Source organism: Lemur catta, chromosome 11, assembly GCF_020740605.2.
Source record: "Lemur catta isolate mLemCat1 chromosome 11, mLemCat1.pri, whole genome shotgun sequence".
NCBI lineage: Eukaryota > Metazoa > Chordata > Mammalia > Primates > Lemuridae > Lemur > Lemur catta.
This window is the reverse complement of record NC_059138.1, coordinates 6,079,097-6,099,686: the sequence shown is the minus strand read 5'-3', so window position 1 is coordinate 6,099,686 and position 20,590 is coordinate 6,079,097. Positions and strand designations below refer to the sequence as shown.

At 43.2% G+C, this 20,590-nt stretch overlaps 1 protein-coding gene across 2 annotated transcripts; it reads left to right on the top strand.

Moving 5' to 3' along the window:
- The first annotated feature begins 5,535 nt into the window (after positions 1 to 5,535).
- Positions 5,536 to 19,604, top strand: LOC123647552 (zinc finger protein 212). 2 transcript variants are annotated; one of them, XM_045565092.1, is made up of 5 exons: positions 5,536 to 5,685; positions 14,915 to 15,304; positions 15,430 to 15,556; positions 16,584 to 16,673; positions 17,419 to 19,604. In XM_045565092.1, the coding sequence occupies exons 1-5, from the start codon at positions 5,662 to 5,664 to the stop codon at positions 18,276 to 18,278; spliced, it is 1,491 nt and encodes a 496-aa protein (XP_045421048.1). In that variant the 5' UTR covers positions 5,536 to 5,661; the 3' UTR covers positions 18,279 to 19,604. The 2 variants fall into 2 exon arrangements, with proteins under 2 accessions (XP_045421048.1, XP_045421049.1); XM_045565093.1 differs by having other exon boundaries at positions 5,557 to 5,685; positions 17,422 to 19,604.
- The last annotated feature ends 986 nt before the right edge of the window (positions 19,605 to 20,590 follow it).

Here is a 20,590-nt window from a genome sequence, read left to right as displayed (position 1 = left end):
AGACTGCCTTTGGTTTTTCTCCCGTTCAAGATTCAAGGGAGAGCCTGTATCCAATATTAGAAGTGTGAAGTGTAAGCCAGTGTTGCTTATCTGGGTGTCCCCTATGGGGTCAGTATCCTTTAACCATGATGTGGCTTGAGACCCCGTGCTACAATAGAGCCCAAAGTAGCAGCCGCCGCCCACATCTCAAGGATGTGGAACAGAGAGGTTCATTTTCCTTTGTCAGCTTGTCCTTCACTGTCCTGCTTTCTGGATTCTTAGATTCACTGCACCTCCCTTCACGGTGTTGGGCTCCTCTCGGCTCTGCGTTAAGCCTGACTGTGGTGCTCAGTACGTTTTCTGAGTTTGATTTCCCCACAAGATGCTTCTGTGTAATACACTTTTATACTTTGGAGGTTACAGAAAGGGGCTTATCTCAGCCTAGGACAGCAAAGACCTGAAATTAGACCTACCATATTAGTTATCTCTGTTCTTAAAAGACCTTTAACTAGCCAGGTGCTGTGGCTCATGCTTGTAATCCCAATACTTTGGGAAGGTGAGATGGATGGATCACTTGAGGCCAGGAGTTCAAGAGCAGCCTGGGTAACATCAGGAGACAGCCCCCCCCTCCCCGCTCCCACCCTGCACAACTCTACAAAACAAAAAAAAATTAGCTGGGCATGTTGTGGGGTGCTTGTAGTCCTGCTACCCAGGAGGCCGAGGCAGGAAGATCCGCTGAGCCCACGAGTTGGAGGGTTGCCATGATTGCACCACTGCACTCCAGCCTGGGTGACAGAGGGAGATAATGTCTCTTTAAAAAAAGATTTTTTAAAACTAAAACCATCTTCACCTTCATCTTCGTCTTCAACTATCTCACCATAAGGAATTTCTTAAAATTTGCCACCATCCTGGCTGGATCTCTGCCTCTCTAAAGAGTAGCTCTCTTGCCCCATTGTTTACCCAGAGGAATCCCCAAATCCTCACTTCTTAATGAGAGCAACTTTCTTTTACCTCTGCTCATCTTCTGGCTTCTGGCTGTGCCCTCAGGCCTCTTTTTTCCAACAACTAAAATGGCCTATAAAACTCTGGCTAAACAAAACACTGTTCTCTCCCTAGGAAGAATTCTGTGCCAGTTTTTAATCAATCAATTAATTAATGAAGTTTTGAATATGTTTTACATTAATACATTCAAAATTCAAAATGTGTAAAAAAACAGACACTAAAAAAACCTCCTTGTCATCTAGTCACCCAGTTCCCTGATGTGGAAGCATTCAAGCTATCAGGTTTCATATATATTAATACATCTGTGGATATACAAACACACATACATATATACTCTAATCCTCCCTCCTGTTTTTGCAGAAAGGGTACAATACTGTATACTTTGTTCTTCGCTCTGCTTTCTTGCTTTTTTAAGGTATGTGGGAGATCATTCTGATTAGTACATAACTTCTCTTTTGCAGCTGCATGGTTTCCATTGAATGGATGGGCCTTATTTATTTTAGCAGTTCCCTGTTGATTACCTTCAGTGCTTAAAGGAGCGTTTCTTTCTCTACACAGCACGTATGGTGGCTGCACAGATGTTTAGCCTTTCGGCAGATGCCGTCTCTAGTCTATCTCCTACTGCCATGCTCGCACCCTGTGCTACACCAGGCCTGTCTCTTGACTACTTCCCCTCATTTATTCCCACCTTGGCTCTTGAGGGGAACTGGGCCTGGTCTTTCAGGCCCCAGCTCTGCTTCCATCTTGTCCCTGTCCCTCCACTCCAGGTCACCTCCTCTCCCGATTTCCCGCAGAGCCTTTAGAAGTATCTTCAAATCCAAGGAACTATGGGGCTGAGAAAGATGCAAAAACGGGACAGGAGGCACTCCTTACATTCTGGGACCTTCCATTTGGTTTGGGTTTACTGAGAGCTGTCCATACTCTTATTAGTCAACGTGCTTCTGGTTGCAACCCACAGAGGCTGACTGGCCAACCAAGGAGAAAGGAGAACTTTCTGGAAGGAACCTGGAATTATTTACAGACTCAAAAGAACAGTTTAAGAACCAATCTTGAACACAGACAAAAATGTGCCTGTCACCTCTGCTCCTTTCTCTGTGTTGAGGTCATGCTTATCATTCCTTCAAACCACCTTACTCCAAAAAAAATGGAGGACAAGACTGTTCTTGACTCATATAGTTTCACTAGGGAGAAAATTAGCCTTTTCCCTCAGCTCAATGAAAAGAATTCCAGGTCCAACTCAGGTCACATGCCCACCCTGCCTTCATCATTGTGGCCAGGAAGCTAGGGTGTTATGATTGGGCTGGCTTGAGTCAGGTGCTCACCCTTCAAAGGTCACCGAGACCAGGCTGGAGTTGCCACATAGGAAGATGGCGGCACACATTTCAATTATATGGCTAGAGTCCAGGGAGGAGCATTTCCTGATGGGAGGGAGGTGCTATGCCCAGAGAAAGGGAGACATGCTTGGCTGATGAAGTTCATGGGTGTCCACTACAGACATACATACAGTAGGGGAGGCACCTTGGGCCACGGTGTGGTCATCCTAGGATTCTCATTGACCTGGAAGCTGAGGAGGACATCTTCTTTAGCTGGTTATTAATGTGACAGAAGGAACACACGAGACATGGTCCCTGCCATCTAGGGACTTGCAGGGTAGTAAGGGTAACAAAACAGACAGAATCTCAACTGAGCAAAATAAAGCCATCATTTATAAACTTCCTTGAGTAAAAACTGTTTACGCACGCATATGTGTACATATATGTGCCAATATGTATGCTCTAAATCATACACACAATAGAAAGTTTAAAGGATAAGATAAATATTTTAAAACCATCATTTTAACTTAACGTATATCATCATATCCTAAGAATAGTATTTTTTTTTCCTTTTTCTTTCTTTCTTTTTTTTTTTTTTTTTTTGAGACAGATTCTTGCTCTGTCACCCCGGCTAGAGCGCAGTGGCGTCATTGTAGCCCACTGCAACCTCAAACTCTTGGGTCAAGTCCAAACCTCCTGAGTAGCTTGGACTATAGGCATGTACCACCACACCTGGCTAATTTTTTCTATTTTTAGAAGAGACAGGGGTCTCACTGTTGTTCAGGCTGATCTCAAACTCCTGACCTCAAGCAATCCTCCTGCCTCAGCCTCCCAGAGTGCTAGAATTACAGGCATGAGCTACCACACTCGGCCAAATACTTTTTTCTTTCACTAAAAATGAGAGTGTGGGTGAGATGATATGTAAGGTCACTTTCAGCTTTGTATGTTGCATTCTACCAACGTAGAGATGATAGGGTAAAGTACTAAGGGCATCCGTTTTCTTGATTTCTCTAATACCACTGCCACCAATGGGAATAATTGTGAACCTCATTTAAAGTTTTTTAAAAGGCATGTGTCAAGATATGAGAGTCAGCAGGAAATGACAAATGGGTAGCTTTTAAGAGACACAACAAAGTGACATTTATCTTGGTGAATTCATTGCAATACAAGGCTTGGACCTTGCAAAAACAAAAGCAAAGCAGAAACAAGAAATTGCCTGTTATTGAGTGCGTGCTGTGTGCTGTATGGCTATATAAGCACTTTACATAAATTAGTTCTTTTAGTTGTATCAACCACCCTAGAATGAGGTGTTCAAACTCTCAATGGGAAGGCAAGGACACTGAGGCAGAATGAGCATAGGCCACAAACCTCTCAGTAAGTGAAGGAGCTGTGACTCAGAGACTAATAATGACTACAAGCACTCCTTGAGCTCCTACTCTGTGACAGATACTGTTCTAAGTACTTGAATTGACTCATTTAACCCACACAACAACTGAGCTAAGTACTATTATTATTCATCAATAACAATGAGGCAACAAAGGTACTACGAAGTTAAAGACTTGCCCAAGGTCCACATCTAGTCAGTGGCAGTTCTGGGCTAGGGACCCAGATGGTCTCACTCCTCAGCCCCACTGTGCAAATCACTGTGCTACACCATCTCTGCCAGCCCAGGAGACTGCAAGCCAGGGCCTGGTGCTGCCTCCCTTATAGGCTGGAAATTTGATCTAAATCCTTTCCCAGACTTCCAGGCTCAGAGTCAGGGATGCTGAATCATGCTGACTCTCAAGAGACTGATATATAAACCAGAGTATCAGTTTAATAATTTCCAGGGGCAGACTGGACATTTCCATCAGTCTGGTCCACTTGCTGTCTCCCAGCAGCTACATGGGAATGTGTACCATCAGAGGTTGCTTGGTGAGCACAGACACAGAATAGAGGGCGTGAGCTCTATCACTCAACTGTTTAATGACCTCAGAATCCTATATCCTAATATGTATGTCTCCACAGTTGTGCTACATTTTTTTTTCTGTTCCTGAGAGCACCTGTTTATTGGCCTGAGAGAGTAGGTCAGACCCTGAGCAGTATCTCCATGGCTGACTAGTTTCTTCAGGCTGGCCTATTCTTTCTTTACATTTATGCATGATTCAATCAAGCTCATGTCAATCTTGTTGCCCTGGAAATCATGGCTTCTCTTTGAGATGACTTTTCCTAGCCTTATTCTCTGATTCTCCATTCAATCATTCAGAAATATTTATGAGCACTTCTGTGTACAATAAATGGAGGATACAGTAGAAGGACATTTTAGTGGAAGAGATACAGATAATTAACATGTAAACTAATGAAAAAATGAGATTATTTGAGATAGTGATAAATTTCCAGGAGGGTAATGAAATTGAGTGTTAGGGTGGAAGGGGGTGTTGAGCTGTAGACAGAGTGGAAAGGGAATGAGTCTCTGAGGAAGTAGAATCTGAACTGAACCTGTGTGCAAAGAAAGAGCCAGTCACATGAAAATAATTTTCTTTTGACCTTAAGAGTTTAGTTCTCAGAGGAAGCACTTCATGCCTATCATATGAAGTGGAAGTTCATTGCCTGTCTCCAGAGATACAGCGAGGCATAAATTAGGTAAGTATGGTTGTAGTAGTGTTGCTGGTATTGGATATTAAGTACATCGTGATTAAATGGTAATATGGCCATGCTTTCCTAACTAAAACTCCAAACACCTAGTCCAACATGAAGCATGAGGACTGGAAACATTTGAAATCAGAGCTATCTTGGATTTTCCAAGGCATGTGATTACCATAATTAGTAGGCTACAGAGGGTTGGCCTGGGCACCTGACCCCACACTGTTGATGTGGAAACTGTGTTTCTAGATTCTGAAAAGGCAAATAAATCACAGGTGAACTTTTGGAATAAAACCACTTATCACTTGGGACCATATCTCTTTTCCCCAGCTAGATTATACGTTCTTCACTCAGAAAAAAAAAGTGAGTTTTATACATTTTTTAATCCTTCAAAACATTTAGCGGAGTGATGGGCACCCAGAAGACACAACATAGGCCCATGGGTTTGCCTTAATGCCGAATCCGCACTTGACTTTGAGGGATAGAGCCCTCTTACCGCCCCATGGCCTGCGGCGCCCGGCTGCTGCTCACCCTCCTGCCGCACGGGGGCGCAAGGGGAATCCCGCGCGGTGAGGACGAGCAGCCGGAGCCAATCTTGGGCCCGGGAGGGCCCTGCTCCCAGAATGCACCTTGTATCAACACGGCGGCTGTGGCGGCTTCCAGGAGGGTCCGCGGCGCCTAGCGGACTGGCACGGAGCCCGAGGGCCATCAGGCGGGGCCCGGGTGTAAAGGGGCGGCTGCAGCCATGGCGGAGTCGGCGCCTGCTCGGGTAAGAAGCAGCCTCGCGCAGCCTCGGGTGCGTTCGGGACGGCGGAGCCCCTGGCCCGGGCGGGCCTTCGCGGTCGGGGCTCAGTCGGGGCTTGGTTTCCAGGGGCTCCAGCTGGCGCGGGTGAACGCCGACCTTCTGCCTCGCGACCCGAATGCTTTGCCTTTTTTCTCTCCGGTTCCTTCGCGTCGGGGTCGGAGCCTCGGCGCTGCGCGCCTTCGCCTAGAAACTTCTCCAAGGCTTGTTTTATGTTCTTGGATTTGTGACCCTGCCCACACATTTTATCATTTGTGCCCAAAGAGAACCTGTTTCCAGGTTGGAACGGGGGCACAGGTCGGAAACCCTGGGTCTCCATCCCTGCCGGTGAGCTTACCCGGTGCCCCGGAGACCCCAGGACGCACTGCCTCTCTGCAGCTGGCTCATTCTTGGTCTGACGTGTTGCCTGTTCTTCTGCCACACTCTCTTGCTACAGATTTCTGTGCTGGGGTTGCAACCACAGGTCGAAGTCAGGTTGGGAACAGGTGATACCCACAATGTAGTTACTGGATTTTGCTTGTGGAGCTGTCCAAGCTCTTTCTGTTTCCCCTTCCCTCTCCCCCAACCATCCCCGTTCAGGGACTATAAAGATGTGGAGCTTGGTGCGAGGAACATCTTGGGTATGGAGTCAAGAAACTGGAGTTCAGCCATAACTCAGTTCTTAGTTGTCCGGTTGGTTGATTTTAGGCAACTTTGTTTATCTCTCTGGGCTTCAGTTACTATAACTGTAAATTAAGAGTGTTGGACTAGTTGCTAGATGAACTCTAAGATTTTTTCCATCTCTGACATTCTCACACTATTCCAAAGTAGTGGTTACCCTAATAATACAGGAGGATTTGCTATGCAAAGGAAAGATGGAATTGAATTGTTTTTTTTTTTTTTTTTTTGATACAGAGTCTTGCTCTGTTGCCCGGGCTAGAGTGAGTGCCGTGGCGTCAGCCTAGCTCACAGCAACTTCAAACTCCTGGGCTTAAGCGATCCTCCTGCCTCAGCCTCCCGAGTAGCTGGGACTACAGGCATGCGCCACCATGCCCGGCTAATTTTTTCTGTATATATTTTTAGTTGGCCAGATAATTTCTTTCTGTTTTTAGTAGAGACGGGGTCTCGCTCTTGCTCAGGCTGGTCTCGAACTCCTGACCTTGAGCAATCCACCCGCCTCGGCCTCCCAGAGGGCTAGGATTACAGGCGTGAGCCACCGCGCCCGGCCTGAATTGGTTTTTAATGAAGCATTTTTTGGTCCAGAAACACTTTGAGAGTCATGTGAAGTCTTCGTGAGAATGGAGATCTAAGGAGATTCTGTGGTGAAAACTATTACCATGAGCAGGGGGTGCTATATTTATATTTGATTCTTGTAGGATGTAGGTAAGAACTAAGAAGGGAGAGATTGGAAGACTTAGGGAACAAGTGTTTGCTTTCAAGGAAGTTAACAGTTGAATTGGGAAGACAAGTTACAAATGTTTACAATACTTACCTCATCTGTCCCCTGTAAGCTAAGCTGATCCAGTCAAAGACCAGGATTTTCATCAAGACCAAATTAGCATTAGAGTGGGGCAAGAGGACCCTGCCAGAGTGCTTCTTCCTGAGTGGTCAGTTCACAGTTACCTACATGTCTTCTGCAGACCTTGTTAGAACGAAGCCTCAAAGGTCCACCAGAGTCCTAAACTATCCTTTAAATAACTTACGGATTTTTCAGTGTAGGACTATTTAAATTGTTCTTCAGCATATTTTTATTCTCAGACATCTCTTCAGGATTCTGTGACTCTCATTTGACAGTATGGCCAAGTTACCAAGGTACCTTTGAGGAAAACAACTACAAATGTTGGGGAAAATTACCACATAAATATATTTGAAATGTGTGCTAGTAAATAATACTTGGAGCCCAAAATCTGAGTGAAAGAGAGTACTCTAAAAGGATAATCAGATTTCTGAAGCCAACTATGAGGACACCAGCTGAACATTCGTCTTTGGTGTTTATGACTTCAGGGAACCTAGAAAATAGAAGACAAAACTCATGGCCTAAGGTAGAGTGTATCAGAAGCTCCCTACCTCAGTCCCATAAAGCTGAATCTCCAAAGGGCAACATTCTGTGTAAGGGTGAACTAAAAGTAAGTTCTTACCCCCAGGTGATTGCAAAGAAAATTGTGTCAAACCTTGGTACTGAGAGATGAGTATGAGGTGCTCCCTGAGAATTTATGGTGACCCTCATGTGAGTTTGTTCCCTGAATTAATACTACCTGGATGGTCCAAGAAACCTCAAGCCAAGCGTTTAAAGTCGAGCCCCCAGCTGGCAATTTACAATAAACACAAATCTTTTTCTGAAGGAATCTACATATAACTCAGATTTCAACTAATTCTCATACATAAAGTTCTAGGAAATATGAGTTCACAATAAAAAATTACCAAACAAGGAGAAACCAAGAGAAGCCAGTAAAAATAATGGAGAACAAAATTAGACCCTCAGAGATTTCATATGTTGGAGTTATCAGACACAGAATATGAATTAACTGTGTTTAATATATTTAAAGATAAAAGGAAGGATGGAAAATATGAGTAAAGGCCAAGAGACTATAAACATGACCAAACAGATTTGAAAAATAATCAAATAGAACTTCTAAGAACAGAAAATATAATTAAAATTGGAAAGTCAATGGAAACCTTTGCTTAGCACATTAGACGTGCTGACAAGATAGTCAACTGAATGTAGAGCTAAAAAAATTAGCCCAAAAGCAGCACAAAGTTAGAGAAAGAGAGAGGGAAAACATGAGAAGGTAAGAGATATAGAAGATGAATGGGAAAATCTAACATTCATTTAATTGGAATTCCAGAAGGAACACACAAACTCATGCAAATACCAATACATAGAAACTCAGTGGATTCCAATCAGGATAAACAAAAAGAACTTTCTACTTAGGCACATGGTAGTGAAACTACAGAATACAAGGCAGAGAGAATTTTTAAAAGCAACCAAAGAACAAAGTCAGATTACCTTCCAATGAACTACAGTAAAACTACTTCTCAACAGCAACAATGGAAGCCAGGCAACAGTTAAATGATATTGTCAATAGGCTGAAAGAAAATAACTGTGATCCCAGAGTTTTATACTGAGCAAAAATATCTTTCAAAAACAAGGATACAATAAAGACATTTTCAGACAAATTAAAACTGACAGTTTACTAACAATACATTGTCATCAAAGGAAGTTCTAGGCTGGGCACAGTTGCTCATGCCTGTAATCCCAGTGCTTCGGAAGGCCAAGGCAGGAGGATTGCTTGAGGCTAGGAGTTTGAGTACAGCCTGGGAAACAGAGCAAGATCCCGTCTCCATAAAAAATAAAAATAATTAGCTGGGTGCCGTGGCTTGCACCTGTAGTCCTAGCTATTTGGGAGGCTGACGCAGGAGGGTTGCTTAAGCCTAGGAGTTCGAGGTTACAGTGACCTATGATCATGCCACTGTAATCCAACCTGGGTGACAGAGTAAGACTCTGTCTCTATTGAAAAAAAAAAAAAAAAAAGGAAATTCTAAAGGATGTATTTCAGGTAAAAGGAAAATTATCCCAAATAGAAAGTCTGAAAATGTAAGAAAGTGTGACGATCCATGAAAATGGGTAAATCTAAGCAAATATTGACTGACTAAAACAGTTACAATTTCTTGTGGGATTAAAAACAAAGAGAATTCAAATATGCGATGGTATTGATGTAAAAGGAAGAAATGATCAGAATTCAAGTGTTAAAATATCTTTGTAAGTATGGTTCCCATAATTTCTAGGATAATTGCTAAAAGACTAGAAATTGTGTAACTACAGATTGGAAAGGGAAATAACAGAATAAGAAAGAAATGATCTAAAAGAAGGCAAGAAAGAAGAGAACAAAAGCACAAAAAAGGTAAAAATAAAACAAATCAACAGTTACAATAAATGTAAATGAACTAAATGTTCTAGTTAAAAGGCAAAGATTGTCAGGATAGGGAAAATCCACCTATATGGTTTATAAAAGATACAAGTAAAAGACAAGGCTATAGAAACAGTTGAATATAAAGGAATATGAAAAAATATACCAAATAAATACTAATTAAAAGAAAGTTGGCTTAAATATATTAATATTGCTAGAGCTAGAAGGCTACTACTTTTATAATGGTAAAAGACTCAGTTGACCATCTTGATGTGACGTTTCTAAACCTGTATGCACCTAATTACATAGTCTCAAAATATATAAAACAAAAAGTCACCATCATAATAGGAGGTGTTAACAGAACTTTAGTATTTTATCAAGCAGAAAAGAATTAGTAAGGGTATACTGCATTCAGTAGAGCTTTCCAAGATGATGGAAATGTTATGCTCTACACTGTTTATTTTTATTTTATATTTTATTTTTTGAGAAGGAGTCTCACTTTGTTGCCCAGGCTAGAGTGCCGTGGCGTCAGCATAGCTCACAGCAACCTCAAACTCCTGGGGTCAAGTGATCCTTCTGCCTCAGCCTCCCAAGTAGCTGGGACTACAGGCATGCACCACCATGCCCGGCCAATTTTTTCTATATATATTTTACCTGTCCCTATAATTTCTTTCTATTTTTAGTAGAGACGGAGTCTCACTCTTGCTCAGGCTGGTCTCGAACTCCCGAGCTCAAACAATTCACCTGCCTCGGTCTCCCAGAGTGCTAGGATTACAGGTGTGAGCCACCGCTCCCGGCCTACACTGTTTAATACAGTAGCCACTAGTCCTGTGTGGCTTTTGAGCACTTGAAATGTAGCTATTATGACCAAGACACTGAATTTTTTTTTTTTTTTTTTTTTTGAGACAGGGTCTTGCTGTGTTGCTTGGGCTAGACTGCAGTAGTGTCCTCATAGCTCACTGCGACCTCCAACTTCTGGACTTGAGCCATCCTCTTGCCTCAGCTTCCCATGTAGCTGGGACTATAGGCGTGCTCCTCGAAGCCCAGATAGTTTTTCTATTTTTGTAGAGATGAGGTCTTGCTATGTTCCTCAGGCTGGTCTTGAACTCCTGACCTCAAGTGATCCTCCTGCTTCAGCCTTCTGGAGTGGTAGGATTACAGGCATGAGCCACCACGCCCAGCCAAGGAACTTAATTTTAAATTTTAATTAATTTAAATGTAACCAGGCATGTGTAACTAGCAGCTATTGTATTAGACAGCACAGGTACAGAACATATGATTAACTTTTTACCCATGTATCTATCAGCATATAATATCAATGTATAGAGATACAATGAAGACAAAGGAGAGAAGGCAAAAACAATGAAACCTATTAGGAATAAAAGTGTATTCACTCACGTGTCTGTTGGTTGACGCTGCCATGTGGAGGAACCTTAGGCTGTTGAGTAGAACACCTCCATGCACTCTCTTCATGTGTCTTGAGATTCCTGAAGTGATTCTAGTACTTGTCTGCCTATGATTTGCCCTACTTGACACAGTGGAGCGGAGAAAAACTGTCCATGCCATGTCCTCCTTTAATTACAGATTCATGAGCAAAACATAATAGATGTTGTTGTCTTAAGCCACTGAGTTTTGGGATGATTTGTTGTATGACAGGCAATGATCAGAACAGGTACCTAATGGAATATGTTAAAATATTGAAAGATATTAAAATGGAGTGGCATACTATGTGCATGGATTGGAACATTTTATCCTAAAGATGTTACTTATTTTCAGTTTTTCTGTGGATTCAATGCAGTTCCAAACAAAATCTCTGAAGATATTTTTGTGAAACTCTTCAAGTTTGTAGAATATCAGTGGGCCAAAAATAGTCAAGATATTCTTAGCCTGATGTGGTGGCTCATGCCTGTAATCTTGGCACTCTGGGAGGCCAAGGTGGGAGGATTGCTTGAGCTCAGGAGTTCAAGACCAGCCTAAGCAAGAGTGAATACCGGTCTCTACTAAAAATAGAAAAAATTAACTAGGTGTGGTGGCACGCACCTGTAGTTCCAGTTTCTTAGGAAGCTGAAACAGGAGGATCACTTGAGCCCAGGAGTTTGGGGTTGCTGTGAGCTAGGCTGATGCCACGGCACTCTAGCCCAGGTGATACTCTTGCAAAATGAGGTGGGACTTGCCTTATCAGATGTCAGTAATTATCATAAAAATATGGTAATTAAAACTATAATATTGGTAAAGTGATATGAAAATTGACCTGTAGAACAGAATAAAGATGCCAGAAACCGACTGATAGGTATGAAAACTTGATTTGTGACAGAGAATAACATTACAGATTAGTGGTTAAATGATGGATCTTTCATAAGATAGTGTTAGATCTATTGATGATTTCCCATATGGAACTGGAGCCTTATCCTATACACGAATATCAGTTCTAGTTGAGGTAAATAGTCAAATATGAAAGGCAAATGTATAAAGTGCTTAGAAGATGGTATGGTGTAATACAAGGATTTGGTTTTTACACTAAACACAAAAATTCAAACCATAAAAGAATTAACATTGGTAAAACAAAACCATGTTAAAGTTAAGAACTTTTTATCAGAAGATAATAAAGAGTTTAAAAAGGCACAAATAAGGAGAAGATATTTGCAATACGTAAAACTGATAAAGATTAGTTTCTAGAATTTGTGGAGAAATTCTATGAGACAGTAAGGAAAAATTAGATAACCCAAAGGTTAAATGGATGAATTACTTGAGCAAGTAGTTCACCAAAGGGGAAATCTGAACGGCCAATGAACAGAAAGATGCAATATTTGGTATTATGTACTTAAGTTCAGGGTGTCTATATACCCTTTGACCAAAGAATTCCCTACCTAGGACTGTATCCTAGGGAAACTTTTGTTTGTGTATGTACTAAGAACCATGTACAATCCTGTTCATTATAGCACTGTTTATAATGACAAAAATGTGGAAACGTCAATAATGGAATGGAAAAATAAATTGTGGTATAGTCGTACAGTGAATATTATACAGCAGTGAAAAAGAATTAGTTACAGCCACGTGCAATAGAATATTCCTAGGAGTTGTAGAGCAATGATTCCCTTTATATAAAGTCCTAAAACATGCAAAACTAAAGAACATATTGTTTTAGAAACAAACCTAAAAACCTGAAGAAAGGTGATTAATAGAAACCAAATTCAGAATAGCAGTTACTTCAGAGAGTCACACAACGGACATCAAAGGTGTTATTTGTGTGCGTGTGTATATATTTTAAGCTGGTGGTTACATGAATATTTGTTACTACTTTATACATTTTATGTGTTATATAAGTATTTCTTTTTAAACTATTCAATATTAAAAAGTAATAGTTTCTCAGGGTTGGAAATGACCTTAAATATCATGTAGCTTAACTTAAGTATTATTTATAATATTTGTTTTGGAGATTAGAAAGCAGATTATAGTTAGATATAGTAGATTGAGTTTGATTACTCAAGCAGATTATGGTTTCCTTAACAATAGGGAAGTATTTTGTACTTCATGGTGATGGGATTTTCAGACCATAAAGATACACCCATTGTTTAATACATGATCTGACAATATTTTCAAAGAGAGGCCTGTGCCAGAAAATCCAGAAATATGGTCAGCATAAGTGTACTTTTTGTATTCTTATCACCTTCAGGAATACTCTTAAATATTGGATTTAAGAAAAAAAATCATGAAAGAATACATGTTTATTGAAAAGTTGAACAAGTGATAGTTTTTAATGAAAGAGTAAAAACCCTCCTTCACAGTTCCCTGAGGGTAACCCATGTTTACATTTGTTTGGTGAATATCTTTCCAAACATTTCTTTTTTTTTTATTCTTTTTTTTTTTTTTTTGAGACAGAGTCTCGCTTTGTTGCCCGGGCTAGAGTGCTGTGGCGTCAGCCTCGCTCACAGCAACCTCAAACTCCTGGGCTTAAGCGATCCTTCTGCCTCAGCCTCCCGAGTAGCTGGGACGACAGGCATGTGCCACCATGCCCGGCTAATTTTTTGTATATATATTTTTAGTTGGCTAGATAATTTCTTTCTATTTTTAGTAGAGACAGAGTCTCACTCTTGCGCAGGCTGGTCTCGAACTCCTGACCTTGCGCGATCCATCCACCTCTGCCTCCCAGAGTGCTAGGATTACAGGTGTGAGCCACCACGCCCGGCCTCAAACCTTTCTTTATGCTGAAATAAACATATACCCATATATTTTCTCTTCTTTAGGAAAATGGAACCATAATAAATGTATTTCCCTAAAAGTTGGATTTTTAATCTATCAATGTATGATGAACACTTTTCCAAACTGTACGTATAGATCTAACTCAGTCTTTTCTTTTTCTTTTTGGTTTTTTAAGAGACAAGTTTTTATTCTGTCACCCAGGCTGGAGTACAGTGCCCTGATAATAGCTCATTGTAACCTCAAATTCTTGGGCCCAAATGATCCTCCTGCTTCATCCTCTGGGGTAGCTGGGATTCTTGGCATGTGCCACCATGCCCAGCTAATTTTTAACATTTTTTTGTAGAAATCAGGTCTTGCTATGTTGCCCAGGCTGGTCTTGAACTCCTAGCCTCAAGCAGTACCTCCACCTCGGCCTTCCAGAGTGCTGGGATTACAACCGTGAGCCACCTGTGAGCCATGTCCAACCCTCATTCTTTCTAGTAGTTATATAAAACCATTTTTAGTTGTGCCATAGTTTAACCCTTCCCTTTTAATAGACATCTAAATTATCTCCAGGTTTTGACCATTCCAAAGAGTATTACCAGTAGTCATCTTTGTATGTATGTCATTAAATACTAATGCCATTTATTTTTGTAAGATAGATTCTCTAAGTGGGATTGCTAGGTGAAAGGGTTTTTAATGACTTTTTGAGATTTCCTTCCCTAAGAGTTTGTAGTACTTTTCATTCCAGGAGTGTCATGAAAGTGTCAGTTTACCATCTCATGATCACTCTGAATGTTATGCCATGTCTCTCTTTTTCATGTTTGTCAGTCTGATGGGTGAAAAGTGATTTCACTTGGTTATATCTATATTCCTGATTGCCAGGTGGTTGTCTTTTCATGTGTTTATTGATTGCTTGCACTTCCACTTCCATAAGTGATTTATAGTTTGCAGTTTTAGTTTTTGGGTTTTTTTCCTTTCCACTTCATATCTTGTTAAATATTCTGTCCGTGTTTGTTTTTAGACTTTGTTTATGGTATCTTCTGGACTTGGACAGATGTGTCCAAGCATCACTTCTTGATGTTTGGACATGATATTGTCTGACTGACCCTGTATCCTTGATCTTTCAGCACAGGAGAAAACGGCGCCCCACATCTTTAACTTCTTCTGCACTTCCTTCACAAGCCACAGAGAAAAGCTCATATTTTCAGACCACTGAGATCTCACTCTGGACGGTGGTGGCTGCCATTCAGGCTGTGGAGAAGAAGATGGAGTCTCAGGCTGCCCGACTCCAGAGTCTGGAGGGGCGCACGGGGACAGCTGAGAAGAAGCTGGCCGACTGCGAGAAGACGGCCGTGGAGTTTGGGAACCAGCTGGAGGGCAAGTGGGCTGTGCTGGGGACCCTGCTGCAGGAGTACGGGCTGCTGCAGAGGCGGCTGGAGAATGTGGAGAACCTGCTGCGCAACAGGAACTTCTGGGTCCTGCGGCTGCCCCCGGGCAGCAAGGGGGAGGCCCCCAAGGTAGACCCACTGAGAATTTAGGCAAGAGGGAGAGCCCAGCCCTTTGATATCTAAGGTTCTGAATGCTGGCTTTTCCTTCATGGCTATGAGTAGAGGTGCTCATTGTGTGCCATTTGTGATTTCAGGTGTCCAGGTCACTGGAGAATGATGGCGTCTGTTTCTCTGAGCAGGAGTGGGAGAATCTGGAGGACTGGCAGAAGGAGCTCTATAGAAACGTGATGGAGAGCAACTATGAGACGCTAGTCTCTCTGAGTGAGTAGTGGTTTTATCCCTAGAATTCTCTCCCAGAAATCCTACAATTTCTGGCCAGTAGCTTGTGACTCAGGCTACACCTGTGACTCTAACTTGGTTTTGGATCCTCTGTTGGCCTGTGCTGGGTTGAGAAATGGGAGTCTACAGGTTCTCCCATTTATAGGGACTTTTGGAAAGATCTCAGTGTTGTGCCTCTTATATTTCTTCTCTGTGGTCACATAGTTCTTGATAATGTTTTCTAAGAGATACATTCTAGTGTGATATGACTTGAGTTCCTCACTGACAAGAAGCCCTGCAGTACCTGGGACGAGGCAGGCAGCACAGGCTAACCAGAAGCTTTTTCTGGCATTTGGCTGGAATTACAGCCAGTCATTGTGGTCTTAATGTTTATTTCATGTTGATTGGAAGTGCTGCTTAGCAGGTAGAAATATTTATGTGTAAAATGTTACTTATTACGTAATAAATGCATTTTGTTTGGTAGACAAAATCTTTTAAAACCTAGCTCCATGGAGGGGTGTCAAGAAGGCCATTGTGCCTGGAGCAGAGTAATTGGGGAAGGAAATAGGAGATGGGCCAGCGAGGTGACCATGTGACCTCAGCTGGGTCAGGAGCTCTCCTCATAGCTGTTTTGTTGTCTGTCACACTGCCTACCTTACATTGCGGTGCCTTAGCAAGGGTGAAACTGGATCCCCTGAAAGGAAGCACTGGCAAGATGGAAGCTGTGCCTGTGAGGAAGCAGTGCTGGTGCTGGGGAGGGCAGCAGTGGCTCCGCAGCCCGACCGCCTCAGCCACAGGGGCTCCAGGGGAGGGCACTGGAGCAGCAGGTAGCCAAATTGATCATTAGGATTGGCCAGAATTTTCTAATTGTCCTCCACTGCTAGGGGAAAGTGACAAGAACGGTAGCCTTTGAATCTTTTGAAGTTTTAGTTTCTACTCCCAGCTATTGGTCACTTTGTTCATCGGCAGCTGCTCAGTGTGGAGTGAGCTTCACTCTCTCCTGGGCTTACACTATGCTGTTCCAACCCAGAGGTCCTTGGCCAGCCAGAGGGAGAAGCAGAGTTGGGTACAGAGATGCTGGGCGACCTAGAGGAGGAAGGCCCTGTTGGTGCCCACCCAGGTGAGTGGCTCCAGAATATTCAGTCTCCCTCCTGCAGCCTGCAGTGAGCTTTCCTACTGTTGAACTGCCAAACACTGACTGTCGGCAACCTCATGTGGCATTTGCTTGTTCTAGACCCCTTTTGACTCATTAGTTCACCTTTATATGTGTCTCTTAACTCCTACTCTGTGGGGCCCTTAAGACTATTGACTGTATCACCCTTCCTCCTGTCCCGCAGAATAGAGTATGTGATAGGCTGCAGTCCAGATCTGCTGGAGGTTGAGTGGACAGGCCAGAGCTTCAGGAGGGAAGGGAATGCAGGAGAAGCATTTGGTAGCAGGTCATTTGGGAAGACTATGCAGGAAGAATAGAGCTGGGGACACGAATTTTTAGCTGTAAATTTAGTTTATTTCTCTTTAATCACTCAAATTTGCTATTTAAACACTCTCAATGAGTATAATTATTATAATATATTTTGTCATTTTCACAGGGATTGAATATAAATTTGTAGACAAGCTTGGAGAACTATCATTTATAACATTGTTCTATAAGAGTAATATTCAGATTTTCAGTCAACATGCTTATACATGAATATAGGGTTAGTTTTTCACAAATCTTTGGAACCTAGTCAGCCTCATTCTCCTACAAGTGTCCTAATTCACTTGTTCCCAGGGTGCTTCTGAAATTCACAGATGTTTGTTTGGCTCAGAAGAAACTGAAGGTGCTAGAGTGTGATCCTTTTTGTTGGTTTTCTTCCTCTTTGCAGCAGATGGGGTCATGATCAAACAGGAGCTACAGTACAAGCCAGAAGGCTCTTCACATCTTCCTGGAGAGTTCTCAGTCATGACTGAAGAGCAGGCTTTCCTGACGCCGGAGCACACTGAACTCTGGGATGGTCAGGGCAGTTCTGTCCTCTTGGAAACAGGTCCTGGGGGCTCTAATCTAGAGGAGCCCGTAGAGGGCAGTAGAGACGTTAGCAGTGGCAGAATTCTGGGCTGCCCAAAGCAGAAATCTCATAGGCAGATACAGCTGAGTCAGGAACATGGGCAGGGCCTGAAGCTGAAAACGGACACTTCTGGCCCCTATGAATGTTCTGAATGTGAGATCAACTTCCGCTATAAGCAACAGCTGGCCACACATCTGCGGAGCCACTCAGGGTGGGAGGCTTTTACACCCGAAGAGCCAGAGGAGAGCCTTAGGCCCAGGCCACAGCTTAAGCCCCAGGCCAAGAGGGCCAAGCTGCATCAGTGTGACGTGTGCCTGAGGAGCTTCAGCTGCAAGGTGAGCCTGGTGACCCACCAGCGCTGCCACCTGCAGGAGGGGCCCAGTGCTGGCCAACGCATCCAGGAGAGATTCTCGCCCAACAGTCTGGTTGCTTTGCCGGGCCACATCCCTTGGCGGAAGAGCCGGAGTTCCCTCATCTGTGGTTACTGTGGCAAGAGCTTCAGCCACCCGTCTGACCTGGTGCGGCACCAGCGCATCCACACGGGTGAGCGGCCCTACAGCTGCACTGAGTGTGAGAAGAGCTTTGTCCAGAAGCAGCACCTCCTGCAGCACCAGAAGATCCACCAGCGGGAGCGGGGTGGGCTGGCCTTGGAGCCTGGAAGGCCCAATGGCCTGCTTTAAGAGTGCCAGCCCCTCGCCCGTCTGGGGGGCGGAGGGGGGGTGGCATTGGTCCCCCCCTAGAGACACTGTGCAGAGTCAGGGACTGACTTCTTCCTGAGGGAAGTTGCTTCTCATTCGCCTTCACTTGACCAGGTACCTAGCCAAGCCCAAAGGCTGTCCTGAAAATCACGTGGAAGAGGACGAGTCTGGGACCAGGTCTTTACCCTGCTGCTGAGTTTTGTCTCTTGGCACCTTCAGGTCTCTAATTTTCCCATCCGTGCTGATACTGTTGGGCTGGGGTCGGAGATCTAACCCCGCAGGGTCTGGTGGCTGGTTCTAGGACTCGCCAGCATTGCACGGCTTCCTGAAGGGTTGAGTGAGGCCACAGTGGGTAAGCAGGTGTGTGGAAGAGTTCTGGGAAGCATAACCTTCTATTTCTTCTTCTTTTGTAGTCTCTGTTAATAGCAAGTAGAAGAAATAATTTAAACAAACTGCTTATCCTGCTCTGATGAACCTTTTTTTAGAATTAGATTTTAGTTGATTTTTAAAGAATACATCCCAACACTTGTTTTTTAAATTTCAAGAGTTGTAGAAGTTGTTCCTAACATGGGGACTGGGCCTACCCTCTAGGAGGGAATAGTATATGGGGCTCTTTTAGCCCACCCACACTTAGGCCAGAGAGCAAGGGACTACAGGGCTCCCTCTTGTGGGAGTGCTTGGTGCTCTTAAATGGGCTAATGGTGTCAAAAGGACCAAGAGGAAGAGCGTGGTAGGGTAGACTGCATCCCTGCCCGCATCCCTGCTGAGAATAAAGATTCTGGTAAAGGAGCCGAGTCCAGCTTTGGGAGCTTAGCTGTCACCATACCCCTCTCTTCCTCTTCCCACCCCCTACTTGCTGCAGTGCTGCAGCCTCCTAGAGTAGAGATAACTACAGGGTGTCCCCAAAGTCTCCATACATAGGGAAAATGGGAAATTGTAGCCAAATGTACCTTTATTTACAAAATATTCATGACAGAATTTTTCCTTTGTGTGGAGACTTTTGGGACACCCTGTACTTTGTTACTTAAGGTCGTTCAGCTTGTACCAGTGGTTATTGGAGTTTGTTCCTGTTACACCAGTCCTTACTTGAGTTTGTTCAGATTACACTTTCCAAATTCATTCTGGGATTGTCTATTCCAGGGATGGCAGAGAAAAAGCATACAGATGCTTGTCTCCCAGTGGTGGTGAATACCTGCCCCACTGTTGTCTGGGGAGATGGGAGCGGGCTCCTGGGTCATATGTGAGTGTCCCCTTGGATGATTTGCAGTTGCCTAGAATAAAACTTGCTACTAGCAAAAAAGGCTCACATTAGATGTATTTTTTCTCCATTTGTCAAAAACACTCTGGGGCCCAGGGTGGAAGAGGTGCACGTGGAACAGTGACAGAACTGACGGCACAGCCTGACCTGCACTTTTACTTAAACCTAGGACAGAAGACAAGAAGAGAGCAATGATGGAAATATTCACGGGTCCTACTCGTGGTGGGGGAGAGCTGGAGACAATCTGGGTGTCGGCTGTTGGGAGGTAGAAAGGGTAGATGAAATATGGTGGGTACCCAGGGGAGTAGTAGGCAGCTGTTAGGAACATTGGCTTAGACACCCGTGTAGCCACCTGGATCCATTTTAAACATACAATGCTCAGTAGAGAAGGTAAGAAATTGAGATCTATAACATAATACCATTTATGTAAATTAAAAATGCATGCACACAAAACATTTTCAAAGAACACTTAGAAACCAAAAGATAAACATTAAAGACATTACAATTGCCTGTGGGGAGAACGAGTGAGGTATGGAGATAAAAGGAACAGATGAATAGATACAAGGAAACTTGGGTTGCCGTAAGGGATGGGATCATCTTGTTACAGAGACTGAACACGGAAGTAGTCGTGGGGCAGGTGCTGTGCAAGGTGTGTAGCTTCGTTGTGCGTAGCTTCTTTCCTAAGTTTCTTTCACAGTCTTTTCTTACCTCTAAGCCTTTGCATTATACTATAGATACCCCTTCTGTCCCATCCTTGATTATTTTTACCTCCCAATTGTTGAGTGTTTTAATATGACCAGCCTTGTGCCTTACATCGTAGAGAAAAAGGCCAAGAACAAGATATGGTCCTTGTTCTCTAGCAAAGTTAAGTTTTCCTTGAGGCAGGGAAGTAATTGTGTCAAGCATTTGGACTACTGCTAACATTTGTTGAGCACTTGTGTGCTAGGTACTGTTTTAATTTCTTTACATAAAAATAAATCCTCATACGATCCTGTGTGGTGAACATGATTTTGCCTCATTTTACAAATGAGATGTG